General features: G+C 35.7%; 1 protein-coding gene across 1 annotated transcript in view; it reads left to right on the top strand.

Annotated features, from left to right (window-relative positions):
• Nucleotides 1-21,113, top strand: part of LOC137398547 (GTPase-activating protein and VPS9 domain-containing protein 1-like) — a 69,397-nt gene extending 48,284 nt beyond the window's left edge. The window contains exons 23-34 of the mRNA XM_068084671.1: nucleotides 2,017-2,133; nucleotides 2,849-2,962; nucleotides 6,204-6,308; nucleotides 6,663-6,891; nucleotides 9,744-9,878; nucleotides 10,381-10,504; nucleotides 11,980-12,078; nucleotides 12,249-12,385; nucleotides 12,947-13,052; nucleotides 13,754-13,897; nucleotides 17,453-17,575; nucleotides 20,821-21,113. Of these exons, the coding sequence (XP_067940772.1) occupies nucleotides 2,017-2,133; nucleotides 2,849-2,962; nucleotides 6,204-6,308; nucleotides 6,663-6,891; nucleotides 9,744-9,878; nucleotides 10,381-10,504; nucleotides 11,980-12,078; nucleotides 12,249-12,385; nucleotides 12,947-13,052; nucleotides 13,754-13,897; nucleotides 17,453-17,575; nucleotides 20,821-20,826 (1,439 nt within the window). The 3' untranslated portion in view covers nucleotides 20,827-21,113. The remainder of the gene's footprint in view (nucleotides 1-2,016; nucleotides 2,134-2,848; nucleotides 2,963-6,203; nucleotides 6,309-6,662; nucleotides 6,892-9,743; nucleotides 9,879-10,380; nucleotides 10,505-11,979; nucleotides 12,079-12,248; nucleotides 12,386-12,946; nucleotides 13,053-13,753; nucleotides 13,898-17,452; nucleotides 17,576-20,820) is intronic.
• Nucleotides 21,114-23,486: the final 2,373 nt, after the last annotated feature.

Genomic DNA, 23,486 nt, shown 5'->3' with positions numbered 1-23,486 from the left:
ATCTTTATGGTGTGAAACGAAAATTTTAGATGCTTGAACGCTTTTGCTACTAAATTAATTTTCTACTGAGATATAATTACTTGTTGGGTAAAACCTAATATTTGAAAAGTGTACACAGAAATTGTCATAACTTTTGAACCACACGGCCTATAAAAATTAGTTTGATGCCAAATTAGTCAGCTTAAAATTTTACACTAGCTGATGCCATAAAAATGCCACAAATGTGTTGCAGAACGCTCTTGGACACTTTTTCGCCCATTTGCGCTACTATCTTGAACATGTCTGAATGAGACGAGTTATATTTAGTTATGCTATGCATTGAAGCTCTTAGAGAAACTGATATCTACTGAATGTTAGGTAAAACACTCATAGCCCATATTTAGGTCAGTATTGTAGCATCAACTAATAATCAGATCAGCTATGATTATCAAGTCATGAGCTTTGTGTCATCTCTGTGTCGTTGACTACCAATATCTCTTACTGACAACCTTGACAGGTGCATCATAAAAGGTACCACTGAATGTTGGACGCTATCAACTCTTTCGCTACCAAATTAATTTCTTTACTAGGACATAATTGCAGATTTGGTAAAACCCAATATTTGACGAGAGCACATTCAGATCGCTATAATTTTTGAACCACATGGTCTACAAAAACTGTTGTAATACCAACTTAATCAGCATAACATATTACCATGAAAATTCCCACAAATGTGATGCATAATGAACTCGAACGCTTTTTCGGCTATTTTTGAGTCAAACGAGTTATCAATATTATTACAGCTTCCAGCACTATTATTACTGCTAATAATAAAATAATTACTTTCGGTAGTATTATTGTTTAATAAAATCACCCATAGGCCATTGATCTATAATTAGTGTAATGCGTCCAACACGACTGGTCATTGCTAAAAAGAAATTGTAATAACAATAGTAGTTTTTGCAAAACGAAGCCATGCTCAAGATGAGCTGTAAACATGTTTTCTATTGGGTGATTGCATGCGGAAAATTGTTTCCTTCCGTTTAAGTACAGATACGATAGGCTAGTTAACTACTCAATCAGAAACGTAATGTTTGAAGCCTACTAAAGCTTTTTGACTTACGCTTTGCTGAGCCATACTGCGCAGCTCGCGATATATAAAGAGTTAAGATGCATCAGAGTTCTAATATTCTATCTACACGTAATTTTGATTTGCTTCCTTTGATCTTAGTATTATTAAATTGTTTTTATCATAATAATAATACAACTAATAATAAAATAATTATATTATCTAATTAAAGTTGTATAGTTATACAATTATAATATGATAGTATTGTTCAAATAATAATATTAAAATGTAAATTATAATATATTTTAATACTATTATAATTTGCCTCCCTTGATCTGAGTTTACTATTGTAATGGTCGAAAATGCTGCCGATTACGTGTTTTTAGTGGTGCATATGCGATTGTACGAGCTGGTATTAAAGAAAAAGTAACAATCTTGAGCTATTTTTCTTATTTTATTGTTGCCACGATTGGAAATTTTGAGCGGTGAGTTATAATACGTAATATCGATAAAAACAAAATGAAAAGTAGATTACAATAATCTCTCGCTGCTTCACTATACAGTTTTCATGATTCATATCATATTCACTATTCATTAAAAATTTAAGAAAATAAATAAAAATGTAAAACATAAAATATATAAATCTCTCCTATACTCTGGCCCAGTCAGATCCTTTGGCAAGCATCATTGTGATAAGATAGCAGTTGTCACTGTTCGCTGTTTCCTCTTATGTTTTGTGAAGTGCAAAAGGGGCAAAAAGCTTGTGATACCCTCCTGATTTTCCAGTGTGTGCATTTTGCACTTCCTTTTGATAATTTCACCTTCTCACTCTGTCAAGAAGAACTGCAACTGAAAAAGTCATGAATTTTTGTTGACAGTAGTGGCAGGTGTTTGTCTGCCGCCAGCTGACATGTTTATATGAGTGTCATCCACAGTTCCCATTTCTATTTATTTTCCCCTCTTCTCAGGGCGTTCTTCAGGAAAGGCGAGTCCAATGAGACAGCTCGAGAAGGGCACAGGGAGAGAGAGTCCCGCCATCAGTGAACCAAGAGAAGACCTAGGCAGTTCCGCCAGTGATGATTCTGGTATGAAATATACTCTAAAGATTATAGTCATGTGGTCAGGTATTTACTATGGCATTAGTTTCATTAAGTGCTGGTCCTTTTACAATATGTCAACACACTGATATATACCGTACTTTTCGGACTATTAGCTGCTACCTTTTTCTGATGATACGAGTCATGCGGCTTATATAAGGGTGCAGCTATTCTGGGGCTTTTTCTTTGACCGCTAGGGCGCATTAACCATAATCTACGATTAGTGAAATAAGATGCGAAACAATGCCTAACGATACTGTTCTGTTAGGCACTAGGTTAAAAAGCGTCGGTTAATACGAAACAGTGCCGTTAGACACTGTTCCGTTTTAAACAGCAAAGTTGCTGCCGTGTTAAAAAGCACCGCCCTGAGTTCTGCCGCCTATACAAAGGTGCGGCCTATGTATTGTTTTATTATCGTTTTTTGCAAAATAAAGCAGATGCGGCTTATATAGGGGTGCGGTTTATAGTCCGAAAAGTACCGTAGGTTGGATGAAGCTATAGTGTGAAACGAAAAAATTGTCGCATAACAAAAATATTGAGTCTCATGTCAACTTGAGTTGCAATTCTTTTTGAGAGATATGACAAGGCAGTTACAATTTCAGGTTCTCTAGTGTATGCATTCCTCAAAACTGTTCAAATAGTTAGTGGCACTGCTTTTACTAACAAATATGTGAGGTTATTTGAGCCGTCTCGTTTCTTGCAGGCAAGCTGAAACGAACCGGAGCTCGTACAGACAGTGAAAGATCAGAGAAAACCGAGTCAACTGAAGACATTCTCGAAAAGTACAGAACATCGGCCAACAACAAACAAACTGAAAGTAGGTCAAATGATTATTATGTAGGTCGTAGTATGCGCATAAACACAGTTAAGCTTGCAGGTTTGTTTTATTTGTGGAGTTGTTTCCTTGCAAGCTTTGTTGGGCTCTTGTATTTGCAGTCTTGAATCAAGTAAACAATGAAGTTCATAAAGCTTTTCACCAAGTTTTAGAGTTTCATTTATGTTTTAATTTGGTAATTTAATAATAACTCGACACAAATAATTGTTCATCGAGGAAAGATAATACAAAAACATAAGAAATGGGTAACCCACGAAAAATCATGGAAAATAAAATTGATAAGTGCACAATTTATTCCACGGTGCAACCTGTGAGACAGTGTAGTATATTGAATAAATAGATGTCCACAGAACTGGAGGTTGTGAGTTCGAATTCAGTTCGCACCGCATTTCTCATTCTTAAAACTTTATTGCTATAGCTGGCCAGACGGATGTATAGACAGATGTACAGATGGACAAACATTTAACGGTCAAAGCATTTGTTTATGAATATGAACAACCAGAAGTTTAACATGAAAATAAAATTGAAATTCAGCAAAATATATAAATAGCTATCAATTAGTGATAAATATGGAAAATATATAATATGTACGTGAGTAAATATATGGTGATTACATGCTGGGTTGCATGAATACACACAATTGTAAAAATGCTGGTGTACATAAGTACACAACTTCAGTCAAGCTATTAATTGTTATCACCCTTGTACATTGTGAGAAGTTTTAACACTAGCTTTGGAATTGTTCAGTGCTAATGTAATGAACTCTTCAAACTATGCATCAAATACAAGCTTATGAGCCAGAGAACCTGCTTTTGCAAGTTTTAAATCATTTCCAATAGTTTTATTAATATTCTAGTATATTAAAGGAAACAACTACAATCATGGATAAGTTCTGAAATGCAAAATTTTTATTGAATGGATAAAACAAACTGTTTGGCATTGATGGTGGCCTTGAACAGGGGTGTTGATGTTAACAGAGTCTAAAACCTTTTTAGAATAGCTTTATTCCTGTATAACAACACAACGTCTGCGTGGCATGATCTCAACAAGGTTATGGAGCCGATCATCGGTCATTTGCCACAGCTCCCAGCTTCGAGGATGACTCTTTCAGCTTTGTTTTAGATTTTTGCATGTCTCTGCTGAATATGACCTTGATTTGCTGCCAGAGATTCTCAATGGGATTAAGGTTGGGTGATTGAGCTGTCCATTCTATAACATCAATTTTGTTACGCTGAAACGAAGTCATCAAACTGTTGCAGAAGCCTTAACTTGTTGAAACATCCAATCTTAGCTGTTCACACCTAACATGTCATTTTTAGAGGGAGTTGTTTGTTTTTCAGTGTTTCGATGTACTTGGCTGCATTCGGTCTTTCCTTATAAAAATATATTTGACTTGCACCAGCCAAAGAAAAATATCCCCAGATCTTAACTGGCGACAAAAATACCCATGGCTTGTTGGCATCTTATTTTTGTTTTCTGTGGGTTGTTTGGCCAGAGTGACTACTGAGGCAGAACTTTGACTCATCAATTTATATCAGCCTTTTGCATTAGTCTGCTGTCTGTGAGGCATGCTCAACAGCCTGCAGCTGTTTTTGGCTTGCTTTGGCAAAGGTTTTCTAGGAGGTCTTTCTGCCCTAAAACTACTTCATCGGAATGTTTAGAACTGATAGTTAAAGGTGCAATCTTTATGGCAGAGTGTCGAAGCTTTCCAGCCAGCTTGAGTCTGCCAGAGAAGCGGTTGGGCTTGCAAACGCACACCAAAGCTTAGCGAGCCCTCGGTGAACTCGTTGGCAGTCTATTAGATCTACGATTCTTGACCTCTCCGATATCCTGGAACTTCTTGATGGCGTATCTTACAGTTGACTTGGGAATTTAACGGCTTGACAGTTTTTCAACATTTTTACAGTTTACTCGAAGGAGATTGCAATTTCTGTCTGAGTTTTAACCTTATAGTGTAGGCTTCGTTTGTGGAGGGGAATGATCACCGTTCGAAGAGTTTTTGATGTTTTGCCAGTCATACCCCCTAGTGAAAACCAAATGAAGTTAAGGCTGAGTTCTGCTATGCTCATAGCCAGCAAGCATCTTCAAAACTACATCGATGTCTGCACAATGTCTAGCATAGCGTCTTACTCAATGCCTAGCATTGTTTCATAAGTCTGCTCCAGTCCTATCACAAGAATCAAGGAGCTCTCAAGAACAGGAAAATTCTCGAGGCCTTTCAAAGATTTGACTTTGATTTGGCTGGTCAGCACCGCAAGTGACATTTAAATATAAAATTTTGAGATCAGTAAACAGAATGTCTTCAAAGATGCATGTAGGTATATAGATTGATACACTTTGGCTCGATGAATAGTTATTAATATCTTTCGAAATATGCGGTGTTCAGAGCCTATTGAACTAGAGGACTTTTCAAGAGGTGTTAACAATGAATAGCATGGCTATAAATAATAAGTGTGGTGAATGGTAGTATACTATGTGTACTCAGGGGTAAACCTGTTATATGCAATCAATTTTAATATAATTCAAATATAAAACACGCTGAATATATATTGTATATTTTTGCAGCCTTTCTTTTCATTAAATTTATGATCCGCAAAAACAATCGATCGTTTGAAAAACAGTGACAAAAAAGTTGTAGTGAAATTTCCTTTTTAAATGTTTCAATTTTGAAGGTTACTTTAAAACCAAAGTAGGGCATATTTACTCAGCAGATTTTGCTGTAGTAAATTTGTAAGTTACACTACTATTTTGCGATCTATTATGTAGCATGTTTGTGCTCAAGTGTTTGTATCCTTATCAATGAAAAGGGGATAGTTCGTCAAAATATAAGGGGACCATTGTATTGGGACTAATTGTATTATCAATTATAAGGGGATAGTACATCAAAATATAAAAAACAAACGTAATATTAGCAAAAGAAACTGCCGGATAGTTTAAAACTAGAGACATGGGGGCCTACTAACTAACCCAGTAGCATACTGAGTTAGTTAGTATGGCAGTTACCATAGCAATAGGCAGTTAGTCTTAGTAGTGGTACATCACAGCTTCTTAAGTATTTAGAAATCCATGTTTAGTAAAAGTTTAGTCATAATTTCGTAATGTAGTCCTAAAGTACTGAAAATATTTTTTTCCGGAACGCACTTGAGCAGGTTATAATTCATTTCTGGATTATAAATGATAGTCTGGCTTTAAAGAACCTGAGGCTTTTTCTATATTACTATAGGTGCGGGAAACACAGCCTCCCTTAACTTAGGCAGAGAGGAACCTGATGAACCGAGTACTCTCATTTATGACCCAGATAACCTTGAGAAGTGTCTCGCTTTTGCAGGTAACTTTCAATCTCCTAGTTGCAGTTGTCTTTATAAGTCGACATTTAATTGTAGCAGTTGTCCTGTCTTGTGATATTTCAGCATAATATATTTCACACATAATGACAGTTTAACATAATGAATCTGATCTTTTCAAAGAAACTGCCGTTTACTGAAAACCATACCATATAAAGACTTTATATGGTAAGGTTTCCCTTACTTTAAACTGTTTTGGACACGGTATTTGGTCGTAATGGCTAGGATGACAAGTGAGGTGACGTTGAATAGTCGGCAAGTTTTTTAATGAGTTTTAGCTCATTATTTTGATGTAGAAGAACTTTTGTATTTAAACCCTTTTGCATTATGTTTTCCAGATGCTAAGAAAAAATTACGTTTGGTGCTCAGTACGCCCGCCCTCTATTCAATTAGTCTGATGTCCATGTACAGACAGCTAAGCCAATCGTCAGCCCCCGGCAGTCGAGAGAACTTCCTTGTCAGCTATTTGAATGTCCTGCACTCTGAAGCCCTGCTTCATCAGGACATGCAACTTGTTGTTCAGATACAGGAAACTGTCAGGTGTTTGCAGAGGTTCAACAACAACGGGTATGTTCTCTGTGACAACCTTTGCAGGTGCTTGTCACTCGGTTTTGCTTATGATGTATGATATGGTTTAGTTGTATGATTTTTTGCGTTTGATTATGCTCTGACTACATGTTGCAAGTGCTTGTTGTCAGGTTTGAGAGTTTGAAGTTACAGTTATTGAAAACATTGAGGACACCTCACTTTATATAAGGGGTGTTTGAGGACACCTCACTTTATATAAGGGGTGTTTGAGAATAGATTAAAATTGTTGTTTAAATTTTTATAGGCTATTTTTTTCATATTACATAAAATATATGATATGAAAGATAGTTACATCAGCGAGAATAGCTGTTAGCTGCGTTCTCATGATTCTGATGTTTTAACGTTGGTAAAATGTGCTACCTTTTTCAGATTTCACCCAACTTTCCATAATGCTAACCATTGAATAGAATAGTGTGCTTTTTTAGATATCACACTTTGGCTTGGAAAAAGGCTAAAAATTCTTTTAATATTTGACCACATCTCATTATATACCTGGGGTTCCCAACCTATTCCATTCAGTTCTCCCCTTATGCCTTTTCATAAATTTGATTCCCCACCCACTTTTAACTCGCATTACTAAAAACAACCGATACAAATTATAATCCCATTTTATTGTACATATAACAACATATTATTAATTTTATACAGCACACATACAACGCGCAACAATGCATGACCTTTGTCAAGGCGGTGAATTGGTTTATGAATAGGTTAACTTACTATTCAATCAAAATCTGGATGGATGTGTTCACATATATCTGGGTTCAGACTAGTAGCTCATTATTAGCAACTAGCGTTATAGATAACACCAAAATGTTAAATGTTGAAACCCGAACTCACACAGCACTGCAGGATATATTTTAAAAATTTTACAAATTAGACACCTCTCCGTTCCCCCTCTCTGTTCACCTCTCTGTTCCCCCTTTGTATATTCAAAATTCTCCCTAGGGAGGAATTCCTCCTTGGCTGGGAACCCCTGTTATATACTTTTCAGGATAATAAAATGGTTTTAAGCCTTTATGCTGTAAACATCGTTTGAAATAGCTATCGTTTTCAGTAATTTTATTTATTTTGTTATTTATATGTTATTTATTGCAGATTAATATTTGTAACATTTTGATTGATCAGTTTTGTCATTCAATAGTAACTAATTTATTTTTAAGAACTTGTTTTGTTAGATAGGACATGATTATTTCACGATTATCGTACAACGATTACTTTTTTTCATTCACCACAAAAACATGGAATTTTTAAAATTTAATTTGAGTTGCCAAACTTGTGGCTGAAGTAGTTTACTGCAACATTTATATAAAGATTATGTTTCTGTTTATTTGATTTTTCATCCAGATAAACCCAGCATTTTTGAGTAATATTTTTATACCGTATTTTACGGACTGCTAGACGCATCCCTATAAAAACCGCATCTGCTTTATTTTAAAAAAAACGATAATAAAACAATTCATAGGCCACACCTTTGTATAGGCCGCAGAACTCAGGACGGTGATTTTTAACACGGCAGCAACTTTGCTGTTTAAAACGAAACAGTGCCGTTAGGCACTGTTCCGTGTTAACCGCCACTTTTTAATCCAGTGCCTAACAAAACAGTACCGTTAGGCACTGTTCCCTTTTTTCTTTCACTGCTATAGCCGCACTAACCGGAGATTCCTGCCAGCGCAGCTAGCGGTGTCAGAAAAAACCACAGATTAGTCGCAGAAAAGTAGCAGCTGATAGTCCAAAAAATATAGTATCTTGTATTCTGCATGATAGTTGCACATTTATCCTCATTCTGTTAACATGTGAATGTTAACAGTTTACAGTGTGTACAGTAGTCTGTTTGTGATGGCACAGATTCTCATCATTTATATGTCATCATTTTCATTATTCATATTTGGAATATAAAATTTTTAGTTCCTTTGCTACCTGAAACTCAAATTTTAATTTGCTTAAAGTTTGACTTGATATGAAAAGATTCACCATGTCTTACTCTGTTGTGTTGTAGGTGCAAAATATGTGGAAAAGTGATTACAAGCTCTTAAAAGCTAAAAAACGAACAGAAAATTGCAGCCGGACTTTGGATTCTTTTTCCAAAATGGCTCAAATGTGACGTAGTTGTGAGAGATGGTTTCTGTTTACACTTTCATGCAACCTTATTTGTCGAAATATTTTCACAAATATTTTTCACACATTCAATAAAACCATGTCTATTGTTCTTACGCATCTGTTTTATCGTCATCATAATGCTGTCACTTTTAGCAGTGATATCCTATAACTTACCCTAAAAATTCGTTTAATTTTTTAGCCTTAGTTTGAAGGAGTACATATCATTTCCTGATAATCATGACGAGCCTGTTGGTCATTTGTGATAATCGAAAAGTGCTGCAGAAATTATTTGCGAAGTATTGGGTCACATGATCAGATTACGACTTGCCGATTATACCAAACCGAAACAAAACTGTAAAGTAGCGAGCATCTATATTTGATACGGGGTCTTTGGTAAAACCCGAAGTGTTTTTCATAAACTAGTGTTACGATAAGTTTTTATTGGCCTTTCAATTCACGTGAGAACATCACGTGACAAGGCAATAACCAAATTTCATAGCTACGCCATCGAAATAAAGAGATTCCAATTTACAGCGGCTTTTCGTTTTTGAGCTTTTAAGAGATTTTGATCACATTTCCACATATTTGGCACCTACAACACAACAGAGTAAGACATGGTGAATCTTTTGATACCAAATAACTGTGATGTGAATTTTATTGCAAGTCAACTTTTAAACCTTAAAAATACTCAAGTTAAAAGTTGCTCTGAATGTGTCCAGCTTGTGTTCCAGATGTCGAAAACTGGTGAGGGCGATTCGGGAAGAATATCAGAGTCGAGTGCATTACATCAGCTATCTTGCTAAGGCTAGGCACAAGTTACTGAGCATGCAGGCAAGAACTCAGGGCATGTTGCTCACTCTCAACAGGTGAGTTAGATCACTGTCTTTTTAGTTGCTATATAACTGATTCATGAGTTGAGTTGAATCAACTCATGTTATAGTCACTTGAGTTGAGTTGAATGCATATCACTACTTCCTAACACCTTTTTATAGTTCATTGGCGGGTTGAATTGCAGCCCCTTATTGTCAGTTGTATGGTTTGGTTGTATGTTGTATTGAATCACAGCCTCTAATAAGCATTTGTATGGTTTGTTTGTAAGTTGAATTGAATCACAACCTCTTAGTCATTTTGATGGTTTGTGAGTTGAGTTGCATAGCAGCGTTTTATATAAATAAGTATGACATATTTTAAGTTGAGTTGATACTCAGGTTACGCTCGCGACTAGTATTGTTTGTAAGTTGAATTGATTCACAATCTTATATGGTGTTTCTGTGAATCGATTTGAAACCGTTTTTTTCTGGTATCCATCAATTGTAGTCATGGCCTACTTGACCCATGTATAGATTCATAGCCTTGGTTTCATTGTAGAGACAAAGAGAGCTGCTTCAGTTCTCTAATTCAGGAGTGTGTAAAAGTCTTTCTTGAAAAGAGAGATTCCAGGCTTAGGCTTTTGCAGAAAAACTTTGCAAAACTGCAATCACCTGATGAGAAGGTACGCATGAACGTAGAACCTGAGCTAAGCACATGCAGTGTCTATATAATCGTAATTCTAACATTGTCATCACTGTTGTTATTGCTGCTATCACTAATAAAATGCGGTAGCCTTGTCTCCACATGAGAAAATCTTTCACCAAGATACGATGCGCTAGTGTTTCCAACTTGAGAATAATTTCATCCTACAGGCTTATTCCCATTGTCATGTAAGTAAGAATTGAATGTCTATCTCGTTCTATCAAAGTTAATAGATATTTTTGCTATTTTCTAGTCTTTTGGAGCTACTAATTTACATCTTAGCAATGACAAGGTCATCAGTATGTACTGCTTTGCCTTTAATATTAGAAGGACAGCATCCCTCGCCTGTCTGTGCACCTAATCAATGAGTTGCATCGCATTTTACAGATTTTCAAATTGCATTAGTTAACCAAAGTAATGCATGAATGCCTAAATTTTTTATCAAATTCTAAACCTCATCTGAAATTTATTGGGTTTCATTGGTCGATTAGAAATCAACAAAAATGCTTCTCTGACCAATGGAATCAGGCATAAAATAAATTTGTGCATGTACCCCGTATAATTTGATCAAACTGCTTTGACGCGCCATTGTACTCAATGTTAGTATCGCATGCTTGGGTTCACTTAGTTTTATGGTTTTTGCCAGCTATTACCACATAGATGCACAAGTCATGATACGGAAGAAATAAAAAGATTTTTAGCATGTCAAGCAAGCCGACGATGGTCTCAGATCTTAAATAGTTTAAGCTCTTTGACGCCTAGTTCAGCAGACGTATGCAGTTCAGCAGACCTATGCGGCTCAGCAGATGTATGCGGATCAGCAGACCTATGCGGCTAAGCAGACGTATGCGATTAAGCAGACGTATGCAGTTCAGCGGACGTTTGCGGTTCAGCAGACATATGCGGTTCAGCAGACGTATGCGGTTCACCAGACATGCGGTTCAACAGACATATGCGGTTCAGCAGACGTACATAGTTTAGCAGACGTACATAGTTCAGCAGACGTATGCTCTTCAGCAGGCGTATGCGGTTCAGCAGACATACATAGTTCAGTAGACGTAGTGACGTACATGATTTGGCAAACGGTACTCTATCGTTAAAAGGAAACTTGTGAATTTTAATCTATTTTGCTAATTGGTCTGTTAGATTACTAGAGAATGTGAGCTTTAACATCAGCATTTAAAGAATTTCAACTGCTTTAAATTCATGTTAGGCCCATAGTGAGCAATTCTGTTATCGTTGATAAGCTGTGGCCCAATTCCAGAACAAGCTCTCTTTTGCTCTGTTTCAGGGATGAGATTATTGTTATCGCTAGAATCCACACTGCAGGTATTGTGAGGGCATTGCCTTTGCTGCTGATAGGGTTAAAATTTTGAAATAAAATTATTGGGCAAGCAAAAATCTGATGAAAATAACTTCTTTGATAACTCTTAAAGTATCTATTGCTTATTGCAGGCTGCAGAGCTGGAAGAGTGTCTCTCTTTCCTCTACGCCGAGCTCGACCGAGATGGGATGTGGACTGGAGCCAATGCTGTCATGCGGGAAGCAGCGCAGGTTTGTCACTCTCAGTTTCCTATTTTATGTTTATGAAACTCAAGAATGTGTTTAGGTCAACCCTTTCAGTTCAACATTGTAGCTGACCTACATGTACATGACGTAATCAGATAATTAAAAATACTGGAAAAGTTTTAGCAGAATTCATGAAAGGAAGTTTCTATTTTTAGCTGGCCATAGAGAGAGGAGTCATGGAAAAAGTTTACAAGTCAGCGATGTTTCCCAATGCTGATGGCGATACACAACGTGATAATATCTACTTTGAAAATGTAGCCAATCTAGCTCAAACAGTGACACCGAATCACAGGTGAGGATGAGTCTGATTGGTTCATCACAGTTGAAAACAAGTGTTTATTGGTCAATCGGTAGTGATAAGGAACACCCAGAGGCTTCCCGACTACTCATAAAAATGGAAGTAATTTGAGTGTCCTAAAAATGAAAATACTAATCACCCAATCATCGGCAGCATTACTTAGCGACCCATAAACAGATTAATTTGCAATCATTTAGCGGTAGAGAAAACTAGGATAGAAGATAAATATATGTATAATAAATAAATTACACAAATTATTTATAGTTGCTTTACCGAGAAATGTCTGTCAGGATGCAGATCTCGATTTTTTTTCATTTCACATGTCTGCTTGAGAATTCACTTTCTTCTCCATTGATGAAGTGTCAGCCATATTTATGAATCCATTTTTGGTTGTCCATAGCAATAATTGTTGTTATCATTGTAAATATCACAGCTACCATGTCCAACAGTAAACTTGTAGAGCCAGTAAAATTCGGAATAAAAAAGAGATTTCGCACAAGAATAATGGAATCCTTGGAGGAAACCTAATTCTTGTAGTACTCTGTATTTTGACAGGAAATTGAGGATACCAGCTGTGTACCACTTGGAAGCACCATGGAGTTCTGCTCAGGCCCACCTAAAAAAGATTAATGCTTTTAAGACACCAGGTGACAAAGTCCAGGTGAGCTATCCTTTTAATAGCCTACCTGCATTTAGTTCTCCTGGTCTGTATTATATAATAAGCTGAAGGGTGGCTAATTGTGTTTGGAAGCAAGCTGTCGCTTGTGATAAATATTGGAGTTAGTATATTAAGTTTGTAGGTGTTGGTTATTGTTTTATTCCTAACACTATATTAATGTCTATATATAAATCCTTAAGTTTGTGTGCTTCGATTTGTCCAGTTATAGGTATTAAAATTTAGGAATGAAATATCCATTTCATGTTAGATTTAATATCAGAGCCTCCCGTTGGCCAGGCAAATATCTTACCAATTAAGCTATGCGAGATGCATTGAGTTCTGAGGCGATATATGTTGCTATGTGGATGAAAATACGGATACGGCTCTGCGTTCGGCGCAATGTCATCTTATGCTTGCCCTTACAGTTGTTATTAGTAAGTACCTAAAGTACTAGCTTACTCAAATTAGCCATTGGCAATGTGCCAGGCTAATGACAAGTGACAAGCAACTACATTACCTGTCATTGTTTATAAGCTGATTTTAATACCCGTGCAACGCCAGGTAATCTGCTAGTTTCTTCATGAGTTGAAACCTATCCCCTATTGGTTATTCAAAGAAATCATTCAAGTTAGGAACTTCAAGCTATGTAAATTATTCTTTACCATATTCAATGCATGTGTTACAAGATTATGGACTTTTTGTAGTGCATATCCCAGTGTGTGAACACTATAATGGGACTTCTGAGGATGGCTCATACAAAGTCTGTGCCAGGTGCAGACGATTTCCTTCCTGTGTTCATCTATGTTCTTATTATGGCTAATCCACCTAACCTGCTCTCATCTATACAAGTAAGGAACTGTTTGACTAGTAAATGAGAGTATTAATAACAAACAGAAGATAATTAATTGCTTTCAAGTCTCACAGCATTATGAAGTTTATATTTTTTTTCGTCTGATGAAATTTCCTTCAACATCAAGAAAGGAAAAAAGAAAAGACAATCAGGAAAGACAACATGTTTGAATGATGTAGATTTTAGTTTATTTTGCCATGAAATATTCCTTAAATTTCTGCAAAGCTTGTATAGGTAATGAAATTGCTGTTATTTTTTACCTGTGTTGCTGGTGTTTCCATACTCGATTTCTGCTGCCTCAATAAGCTTAGGTTCATTGCTGGTGTATGACATACCATATTGCCATTGAAGGGCAATATATTTGTTTGGAATATATTTATATTCGTTATATATTTGGACAAGTATTTGTGTGTTTAAAAAGTGTCGGAAGGCTGTTGAGTGTGTTTTTCTATGGCGGCGTTTACATCAAAGAAGTCACCCATCGTTTTGTAAGGTTGAACATAGTATTCCTGTGGTGCCTATTGTTAAAGTATCTCTGACTCTTTCGCTACCGCAAGCCGAAATATCGGCTCGGGTTATCTTCTCTTTGTGGTCGGAAACCAATACATCGGCTTTTAGGCAGTGCGTTAGCTCATTTATAATTACTCAGCTTTCGTTTCAGATAGACCAATAAAATCTGGTTTCCATGAAAACAAGCTTGTTGCTAACGATATAGACTGATCAGCAGGCCTCTCACTAGCAGCTCACTGATTATCAAACAGAAAGTTTACCGCAGAAAAATCGCTGACAAAAAAGGATGACCACAATTGTTGACAGCTGTAGAAGCTTCTAACATTCTTAGCCATTGGGAGTCCAGTAGCTCTATATCATGTGATTCTGACTTTTTTAGTGCTGTATTTCATGTGAAAAACTGTAATAGTAACTGTATATTATAGCGACAGTCAAAACATGACTATCGAAATTGCTGGCAAAATATTGTTGGTAAAGTTTGTAAAATTGTTATTGTTTTTATTAAACTTAATTTAAGATTTTTCAACAACCTGTTTTTTAAATTAAGTGGATATCTCCATTCTTTCTCAAATTATCACAAAGTTAGTGACATTATGTCAGCATTTGTGTGAATAGAAAAAACATTTGGGCTAGAAATATATTTGGCCGCGAAAGAGTTATTAACACTATGCAAAGCATTCCTTACCTGCTTGATAGTATATATACTGCAAAACCTATATTTGAACACCAAGTTCATTTGAGTGCCATGTTTATTTAAAAGTCACCTCTAATAGAACGCCACTTCTAATAGAACGCCACTTCTAATGAAACGTCACCTCTAATAGAACGTTACCTCTAATGGAACGTCACCTCTAATGGAACGTCACCTCTAATAGAACGTCACTTCTAATGGAACGTCACCTCTAATAGAACGTCACCTCTAATGGAGCGTCACTTTAGGAAAAGAGCCAAAAAATACAGCACCATCCCTTAATTGAACGTCACCTCTGTTTGACAAGCACTTTTACATTGTTTTGATTTTTATGAATTCATAATAGAAAGTAATCAGTATAAAAATGTCCAAAGAAATGGTACTAATAATTTAATAATAATTGCAACAATATTTACATTAATTATAATAATACTAATATTATTACATCAATAAGGATTAATTCTTTCGTTGGTACTGTAGTGGTTCATCTTGGTTTTGGTAGTGGTTTTGGTTGTAGTGTAATGGTTTTAGTGATGGTGTACCTGAGAAGATCGATTGTTACAATCATCAGAATTAAACTTTGATTCAAAGTCACTAAGGTATAAATCTGATCAACTGTCTATGGATTCCTCCATAATGTGGTTTGCAGTTTTACCTGAAAATTTGAAAAAACATTTTGATGAACGATGAAAATACTCTTCAGGAGCACCGTCCGATATGATCATATGATAGCAGCCGTTTTTGATATACCTGTATCATACTTAGCAGTAACGAGCAAATGTAGCCATTGAAGGCACACTTTTATTTCTTAAATATATTTAACATAAAAACTGATTTCACTCATTTATAGTTTTCAGCCAAACTGGCTTTTTATGTGCAGTAAACAATAAGTTATGAGCTTCGATTCCTTTTAAGCCGATATTAGATACCAGCTATCAAATAATATGCTATAAATCTGCAAATTTATAAGTTACATAACAATAATAATCCATCAAATGCCACAAATATATTTTCAAAGCAGGTAACATACACAAACCATAATTATAATACACACAAGTAGAAATTAACGTTCTTCAAACAAAAATATTTGCGCCGCTTGCTCGGTTAGTTGCATTCTGATTGTTGCTTTCTTTTAAGCTCATTTTATATTCTTCTGGCTGCTCAATACGTTCTACTAGTGCTGGGCACGAATACTGGGCTCGAGTGGCTAACGGGTTTTTCGGGTATCGAGTATGTTGATACGGGTTTTCATGTCTAAAATCTCCAAATATCAGACATATATTAAGATTTACAATGCAACTATAATTTTATTCAATTTTATTATTTTTCACTATTTTCTATACCAATATTTGTGCTCGCGGCATTAGCAGGAGGCTTGTCAAACAGTGCTTAGAGTGCAGAGCACATTAGACCAAGTTTTTGTTCACTCTAATCGACGGATTCGTGTACCAAAACCCAAATCCGCAAAATCGAAATACTCAAAATTTCTATTACCCGAGACTCGATGAAAAATAAACCCGCGAGTTCATTGAGTTTTATTACCCGTGCCCAGCACTACGTTTTACAGTGTTCTTTTGACCTCAACTCTATTTCTGCACTGCTGAACTAGTCGATATTAGCATTTAAACAATTAGTGTGTAAATAGTTTTTTTTAGCGTAGCGAAAATTTTACGCATGTAGAATACAAACTTGGTTTTGATTAGATTTTATGTTGGTTTTGCGAAATTGAGTAATGAACAAAAGGAACAGCCATGGTTGAACATTAACTCTTTCTCTACCGTAAGCCGATGTATCGGCTTTCGCAATAATATAAGTACCGACCGTAAGCAAATGTATCGGCTTATCAATAGGGTTTTACTTTTCTTTTTATTACGAAGCCTACACTTTATCTAGACCAATCAAACTTTGTCCCCAATGAAACAACTTTGTTGCTAATCACGTGCAACCAATAAAAAATCTTTTGGCTCAGCAAGTACATTTCTATTTTTTTTCAGAACAGGAAAACTAGATCGTTATCATCATGGCAATAAGAAACACCGCATTTGATCAAATTTTGCGAGGTGGGATTCACAAAATAATTTTATACATATCTTGTAAAAAAATTTTGTTCTGAATAAAATTCATTTTACAGTAAAAAAATATCTGATTTGATTCTCGAGGTATTGCTGAAATACTAGCGTTATACTGGTTTTTCAAAGATCCATTCAAATTAATTTGGTCAGAATAACGAATTTAGCGCGGTAGCGAGAGAGTTAATTGTTATTAGCTGTAAATAAATGGGCATGGAATAAATGTTGAACTGGAGAAAAAATGCAGTAATCGTTGCCTTAGAGAAGTAATAATATGTTGTAGTATGTCGATAGTCTCTATGGTGAGAGGATGGAAGGAGAGGAAATGTACAACTGGACTCAACTAAATACAGCAGTTGCCTTTATCAAGATGTGGCTTCAGGAGTCCCTAGCATCAGACGGAAAGGTATTGGCATTCTGCCAGATCTACATTGTGTTGTGCGTAGTGCAAATTGTATAGTTCAGGGCTGGGCAAAGTGCGGCTCTTTGCAAATTTTTTTGCGACTTTTTCAACTCTGTGAAAATTCAAATTCTTTTGACGTATACAAAATATCCTTATAATATACTGTACAAAACTACATACATTGTGACATATTAGGCTTATCTAAAAGTGCACTATTACTGCGTTGTATATATTTGCGCAGTGCAAATTGTATAGTTGTTCTTTGATAAGTTAAACTAGTTTTACCTTTTTAGAACCAATCATCAGCTTGATTTAGTTGCAAGTATAGTCCTTAAAGATGTGGTTGCGTCAATTTTGAGTTGATTTTAAAAGAAAGTATTTTTCTTTGCCTATCAGTTGATATATTGTTTGTTGTGTTAGGCGATCTCATTGTCAAGATATTTGAAGATAAAAATCGAAAAAATTTGATTGCAGTAAAAATGCTCAGGCCAAAAAAACATGCCCAGACTTGCCTAAAATGATGCAACGAGTGATGCAACCTGTCTATATCTCTCATATTCACATCGCCTATTGCAATAAGTCTAGTCCTACGCGGCTCTATTGGCATAAATTTTATTTTGCATTTGCTCATGTTGGCTAGAATAAAATTTTAAATCCAGCTACAGATACATTGTTCTGAATGTCTCAAACGCCTAAAATAAGGGAAATTAAAAACTTGTCTTATTAGCTTTTTCTAAATGTTGTGTAAACATCTGAGTACCGGCTGAGATTCTGTCGGTCTACGGTAATTAGGTCATCGAGTTAACCTATTTCATCGCGGCCTTTGTATCAGTTAAGTTCTCAGTTACTACTTAAATCGAAAACTAGCTACTAAACAAAATAAGCACGCCGCCATCTTTGAAAATAATATGTTTGAATATATGGCGAAACCAACTGCATCCCAAAAAGTCATGTATAGTCAACGTTATCTAGTCATTATCATCTAGCATCATTATCAATTTGTAGAAAAAATTTGCGGGTCACATTCGATTAGTTAACTAAAGTACAAAACGAATGGTTTTATGAGTTCTCCGAAATAGTTAACGCAAAACAACGTCAATTTCGTTGAAATAGATTAACCCACCTATTCTGGCAAAGGATTGCCAAAGCCATTCTTGCACCTGGTTGGCGGTTTGTGGACTCACCTGTTTTCACTTAGTAGAGTGGAGCATAAAATTTTTTGAACTTTTATATTTAGTTTGTTGGAATTGAGTCAAGCTATTCAAAAGTACCTGCCAATACAACTCGGATCACACTTCATAAATCCATCCATCAGAGAAGATTTCAGCACAGATGGCAACATGGCTATGATGTATTCAATATGTTTTGCAAATCGTGTTTTGCATTGTCTTGAACAATATTATGTTATTATATAATTTTTACAAGCCGAAAACTTTTGTCGCAGCATAAAGTTTTTATTAAACCATCCATCCAAATCATGGCCATTCACTTAATTTCATCTCATATAATAGGACAAATTAATCTACTGCATTAAACTCAAACGAAACATATTATGGTTTGTGCAGCACACATTCGTGTCTCTCTTTCCCATTTATTGCAGTTTCCAGACTGACACGACTGCTCCCCTAGTGAACCACATGAACATCCTGTAACAATAAAACAAATGTAATTCATATATACGTCGTTCTAACGCTTATCTACTGGAAGCTTTCAATTTGGGAGTTAGATAGATTACGAGTGTAATTTTCAAAATGAATAAATTTTTAACAAAAGCATAAATACACAAAACCAGCAATTCGTAGCTTTGTTTCTGAGAGTTGAAAATGAGCATTGATCAATCGATGTTTCTCACTTTATACAAGTGACAAATGAACATAAATTCTAATCATAAATATTATTTACTAGCTAAAAATACCAAAGAAAATTTTAAGCAAATGTTATAGCTAGAAGAAACGATAAAAAGTTGTGAAACGATGATTTGTGATAGCAAAAAGTTATAATTTTACTTATTAGTAGATGTATTCATGAGTAATAAAATTATTACCGTTAGTTTAGAATATATGCAAAGGATACTCATAGTTAAAGATAAATTAACCTCCATTCTCTTATCTTTCTCTGCAGCATAATGCTGTTGACGCCTGTCAGCTCTAACCATAACCTGTCTGCCCCAATCTGTAATCACCTGATGCTCAAAAAACTTTGAGTCACCTTCGCTAAACTGAGCATTGTTACAATTCTGTTGTTCGTCAATAAAACGTGTCCGTAATTCGTAAATGTGCAGTAATTCAGTAAATTAACGATGTCAATTAAATATCAATGTCTATGCATGTAGCTAGTAGAATCTACTACTAGTCAATGTGAGTGACTAACTAGTAATAGAGTAAGATCCCTAATAACCAGAATCTTCAAAATCACAGACAACTCGTTTTACGAGCAATAATATTTAGTATGACCTATATAAAAATTTCGTGTTGATGATTGGCTAATGAAGAGATCTTATATTTATCGCTCGTGGACTTTTTACCGATGTATCACTCATTACGTCACTAAGGAAGCACCCGCTCGGATCTGAGCTTTTTAAAAAAATGGCCTCATTCAAACGCATATATCTCTGGACAGGGCTAGTCTACTGACAAAAATGACATCAAATTGTAGTTGATGTTTTAGCCTTTTATTGGTCTTAATTTCATTAAATCGACCTTTTTGACGCAACCGCATCTTTAAGTAAGTTCAATACATTCTTTAATGCATCAATTCTCTCGTATCTCAAAGAAAACTTTCCTATATAGCTCCGCAACAAGTTGATTCGTTCCCAACCTCTGAAAAAAAACAACTAAAACAGGATATTAATATGAAAAAGAGTGTTTTAAATTGTTTCAATTCACCATCTACACTCACAAAGTAACAAATATATATTTTGTGGTTTTGATCTGCGGCAAGATATAACATCATTATGTACTGTATAAAGTTTTTACATTCGAGACAGATGGATGCTGACGGCGGTGGGAGAGAGACTTGATAGCAACACATTCGGTACGCTACATTTTTGTGACGCTAACTTGACATAAACTTTAAATTTAACTAATATGGACTTAACTCTTTAAACACACATAAGAATAAGTTTTATTCTCACACTAAACTTAATTCTAATTTGGTCTTTGTTTAACAGCATATAATATCATTACAACTCGTAGCAAGTTGCTATATATCTTATCTAGCTTTGCAAATTGTGTATGTTTTATTTTTAGGGCTGATGAAACGCATATCCTCATTTGCAGCCAACAAGCGGAGGATGCCAGAAATTTTCACGATCGGAGATTAAGCTGGCACCCTTCCCACAATCCCTTCTCTAGCACTTCCTGTTTTCATTTGATTCTCATTATTTATATTTTTGTCTGAACGGACTATTTATAATGAAGGCATTTGTAGTGATCATACTCAGCCATGTTTTAGAGGGCTTCAACACTGTGTTATAAACTGCTCGCCTAAATAAAGTAATATATACTTCTATTCTGTTATCTTTCATTAAATCCAAGTATACTGGAACAAATAAAACAATTTCTGTTTAGAGCATCAGTCACCCTGTTATTTACTGTGTACATCTAAACAATCCAAGTGGTGTCCTGTAATCATTGAAGGTCTTCTGCTAATTATGTATTTCATTCATTCCCCTCACCAATTTTAGGAAAGATATTAAAGCTTTAATTATTTTACTTCATGGCAGGTTGCCACATTGGTTCAGCTTTTGAAATTTCTAAAAAATTTGTAAATGTATTTGCTGGATTTTTTATTATAATGGTTCAAGCACCATCAGCTACTTATGATTTTAAAAGCTTTTGTTTAACCATGTGAATTAATCAATTTTGTTAGAAAAATGAAATATGTCTTTAATGAAAAGTCAGCTGAGTTCAAAGATAGTTTTGACTTATGAAGTGAATCAGATTAGATTTCCAATAGATTCATTTACCTGAAAACAGTTATGAGGTTTCATGAACAGCTCCAATTTGCACTGGGACTTTACATATCTGTTACAAGTACCTACTCATGACGAGCAGGCTGGTAAGTCTGAATGATATTAACGTTGATTAGTTTTTGCAATGCACCAATATCAAGTGCATTTAGGGATTAAAAAAGTAAAGTAATAGCATGCTTCTGTCAAGTAGTGACAATGCCAGTGCTTGGTAGTGTTCTCTAGTAGAAAAACACACCACCAGGACTAGTTTTTATAAGCTACCTTGGGTGGTAGCTTCTGGAACTGTCAGATTAACCAAAAGGGATGCGTTTTGCAACATGTCCAGTTTGACAGAGCCAGGTAGCCATTTGACTTGCCCAATGTGCGAAGAACAGAGGTGGATCTTCAATGAACCCACATTGTCAGTGTGGTGCATGTGGCCTCCTAGTTATGGTCTGGACCCGGAAGAGCCAACAATTTAGGGTTGAAATCTTGCTGAGAGCTTTGTGTCAGATCACAGGTCAGATCGTATTAAGCAGGACTCGAGCACCAATCCCATGGTTGACAGTCAAAGACATTACCACTAGACCACGCTGACACCCCAGTGATAAGCGATTATGATCTGCAATAAAATGTAAAATGTACTATGTGCAGTACGTACCGTGGGGATGCTCTTACCTTCGAGGCAGACAACATAAATGTTGAACTTACTTTAATGAATTTATCTTATTAAAGATATACTTGAAGCTAACCTTTAGTATGTATTTTCAATTATTATACTAAACTTCAACCTTGTCATCGGCAAAGACTGTCAATTCTGGTTCTGATGTCATTCTCACTATAATTAATAGTGAATAACGCTGAGACAGATCAAGTAATGTATCTTTTTCATGCGTTGTGGGAGGATTTCGGCAAATAGCGTATCGACATATTTGTTATTCCGACATATTTAGCACACCGACTGCCAAATTTGAATTTCAAAAGAATTTTCTGTTGATATCACTAGGCGAAAAATATTTCATATTGAGAGAGCAAAAAACATTGTGTTCTACATCGTAAGATGAAAAACGCAATGTTATTATGTTTAATATAACCCTGCAGGTGCCTGCACGAGTACCACTTGGTACCCAAATGGCTAAAGCATCGTTCGAAGTCTTGTCTGTCAACTCACAGGGACCGCTAACAGAAAGAAGGTGCGGAATGAGGCATATTCTCGTGTTTACAGATCACTTCATAAAATAGACAGAAATAATACCAACTAAAGACCAGCTCATATAACAGTTTCAAAAGTGTACGTAGAACAGATATTCTGCAAGTACAGAGCTTCCAACATTCTACTTAGTGCTGGCGCTAAAAATTCTATTAGTGAATGAATGGTGTATAACAGGGAAATCATAATCTAAGGCTTATTGTTGTAATGATTGAAACAACTTGTACTAACTTACATTACCTGACTTGACTTAACTGACCTGACCTCAAAATGCGAGAGCTTTTGTGAGGTCAGGTCACGCGCTGAACAGGTCTATGCCCATTCTTCAGTTGGCTTCTATTGTTGGCTTTTATAACAGCTCAATAGGAGTACATAGCTAAAAGAAACTAAAGATGAAAAGTTATCGGTTGGGAATGTTAGGCAATCGGGAATTTCCCTTTTTGCCAAGTTGCATGCTTACCTCAAGTTACTCAATACAATTGTTGCTATGGTTGCATGTAATCACATAACATGGTGTTGAAGGCAGCCTATAGTGCAGGTGAAATGCTATAGAGGCAGAGATTTAGAAACAGAAGCATAAGGGACAGCTAAGTGCTGCCTTTTGTTGCGTAAGCTCTTACGGAAAGACGATTAGAGCTAAGTGAGTAATACATCTGTTGATGTTCGTCATTTGCTGGTGTGTAGAGTATAGCATTTATTTGCAGGAAAAACTTTCTCAGAGACTTTTTGCCAGGCTTATTTTCATCATTCTA

Source organism: Watersipora subatra, chromosome 6 (genome assembly GCF_963576615.1).
Source record: "Watersipora subatra chromosome 6, tzWatSuba1.1, whole genome shotgun sequence".
NCBI classification, from domain to species: domain Eukaryota; kingdom Metazoa; phylum Bryozoa; class Gymnolaemata; order Cheilostomatida; family Watersiporidae; genus Watersipora; species Watersipora subatra.
This window is presented reverse-complemented; position numbering and strand designations above follow the sequence as displayed.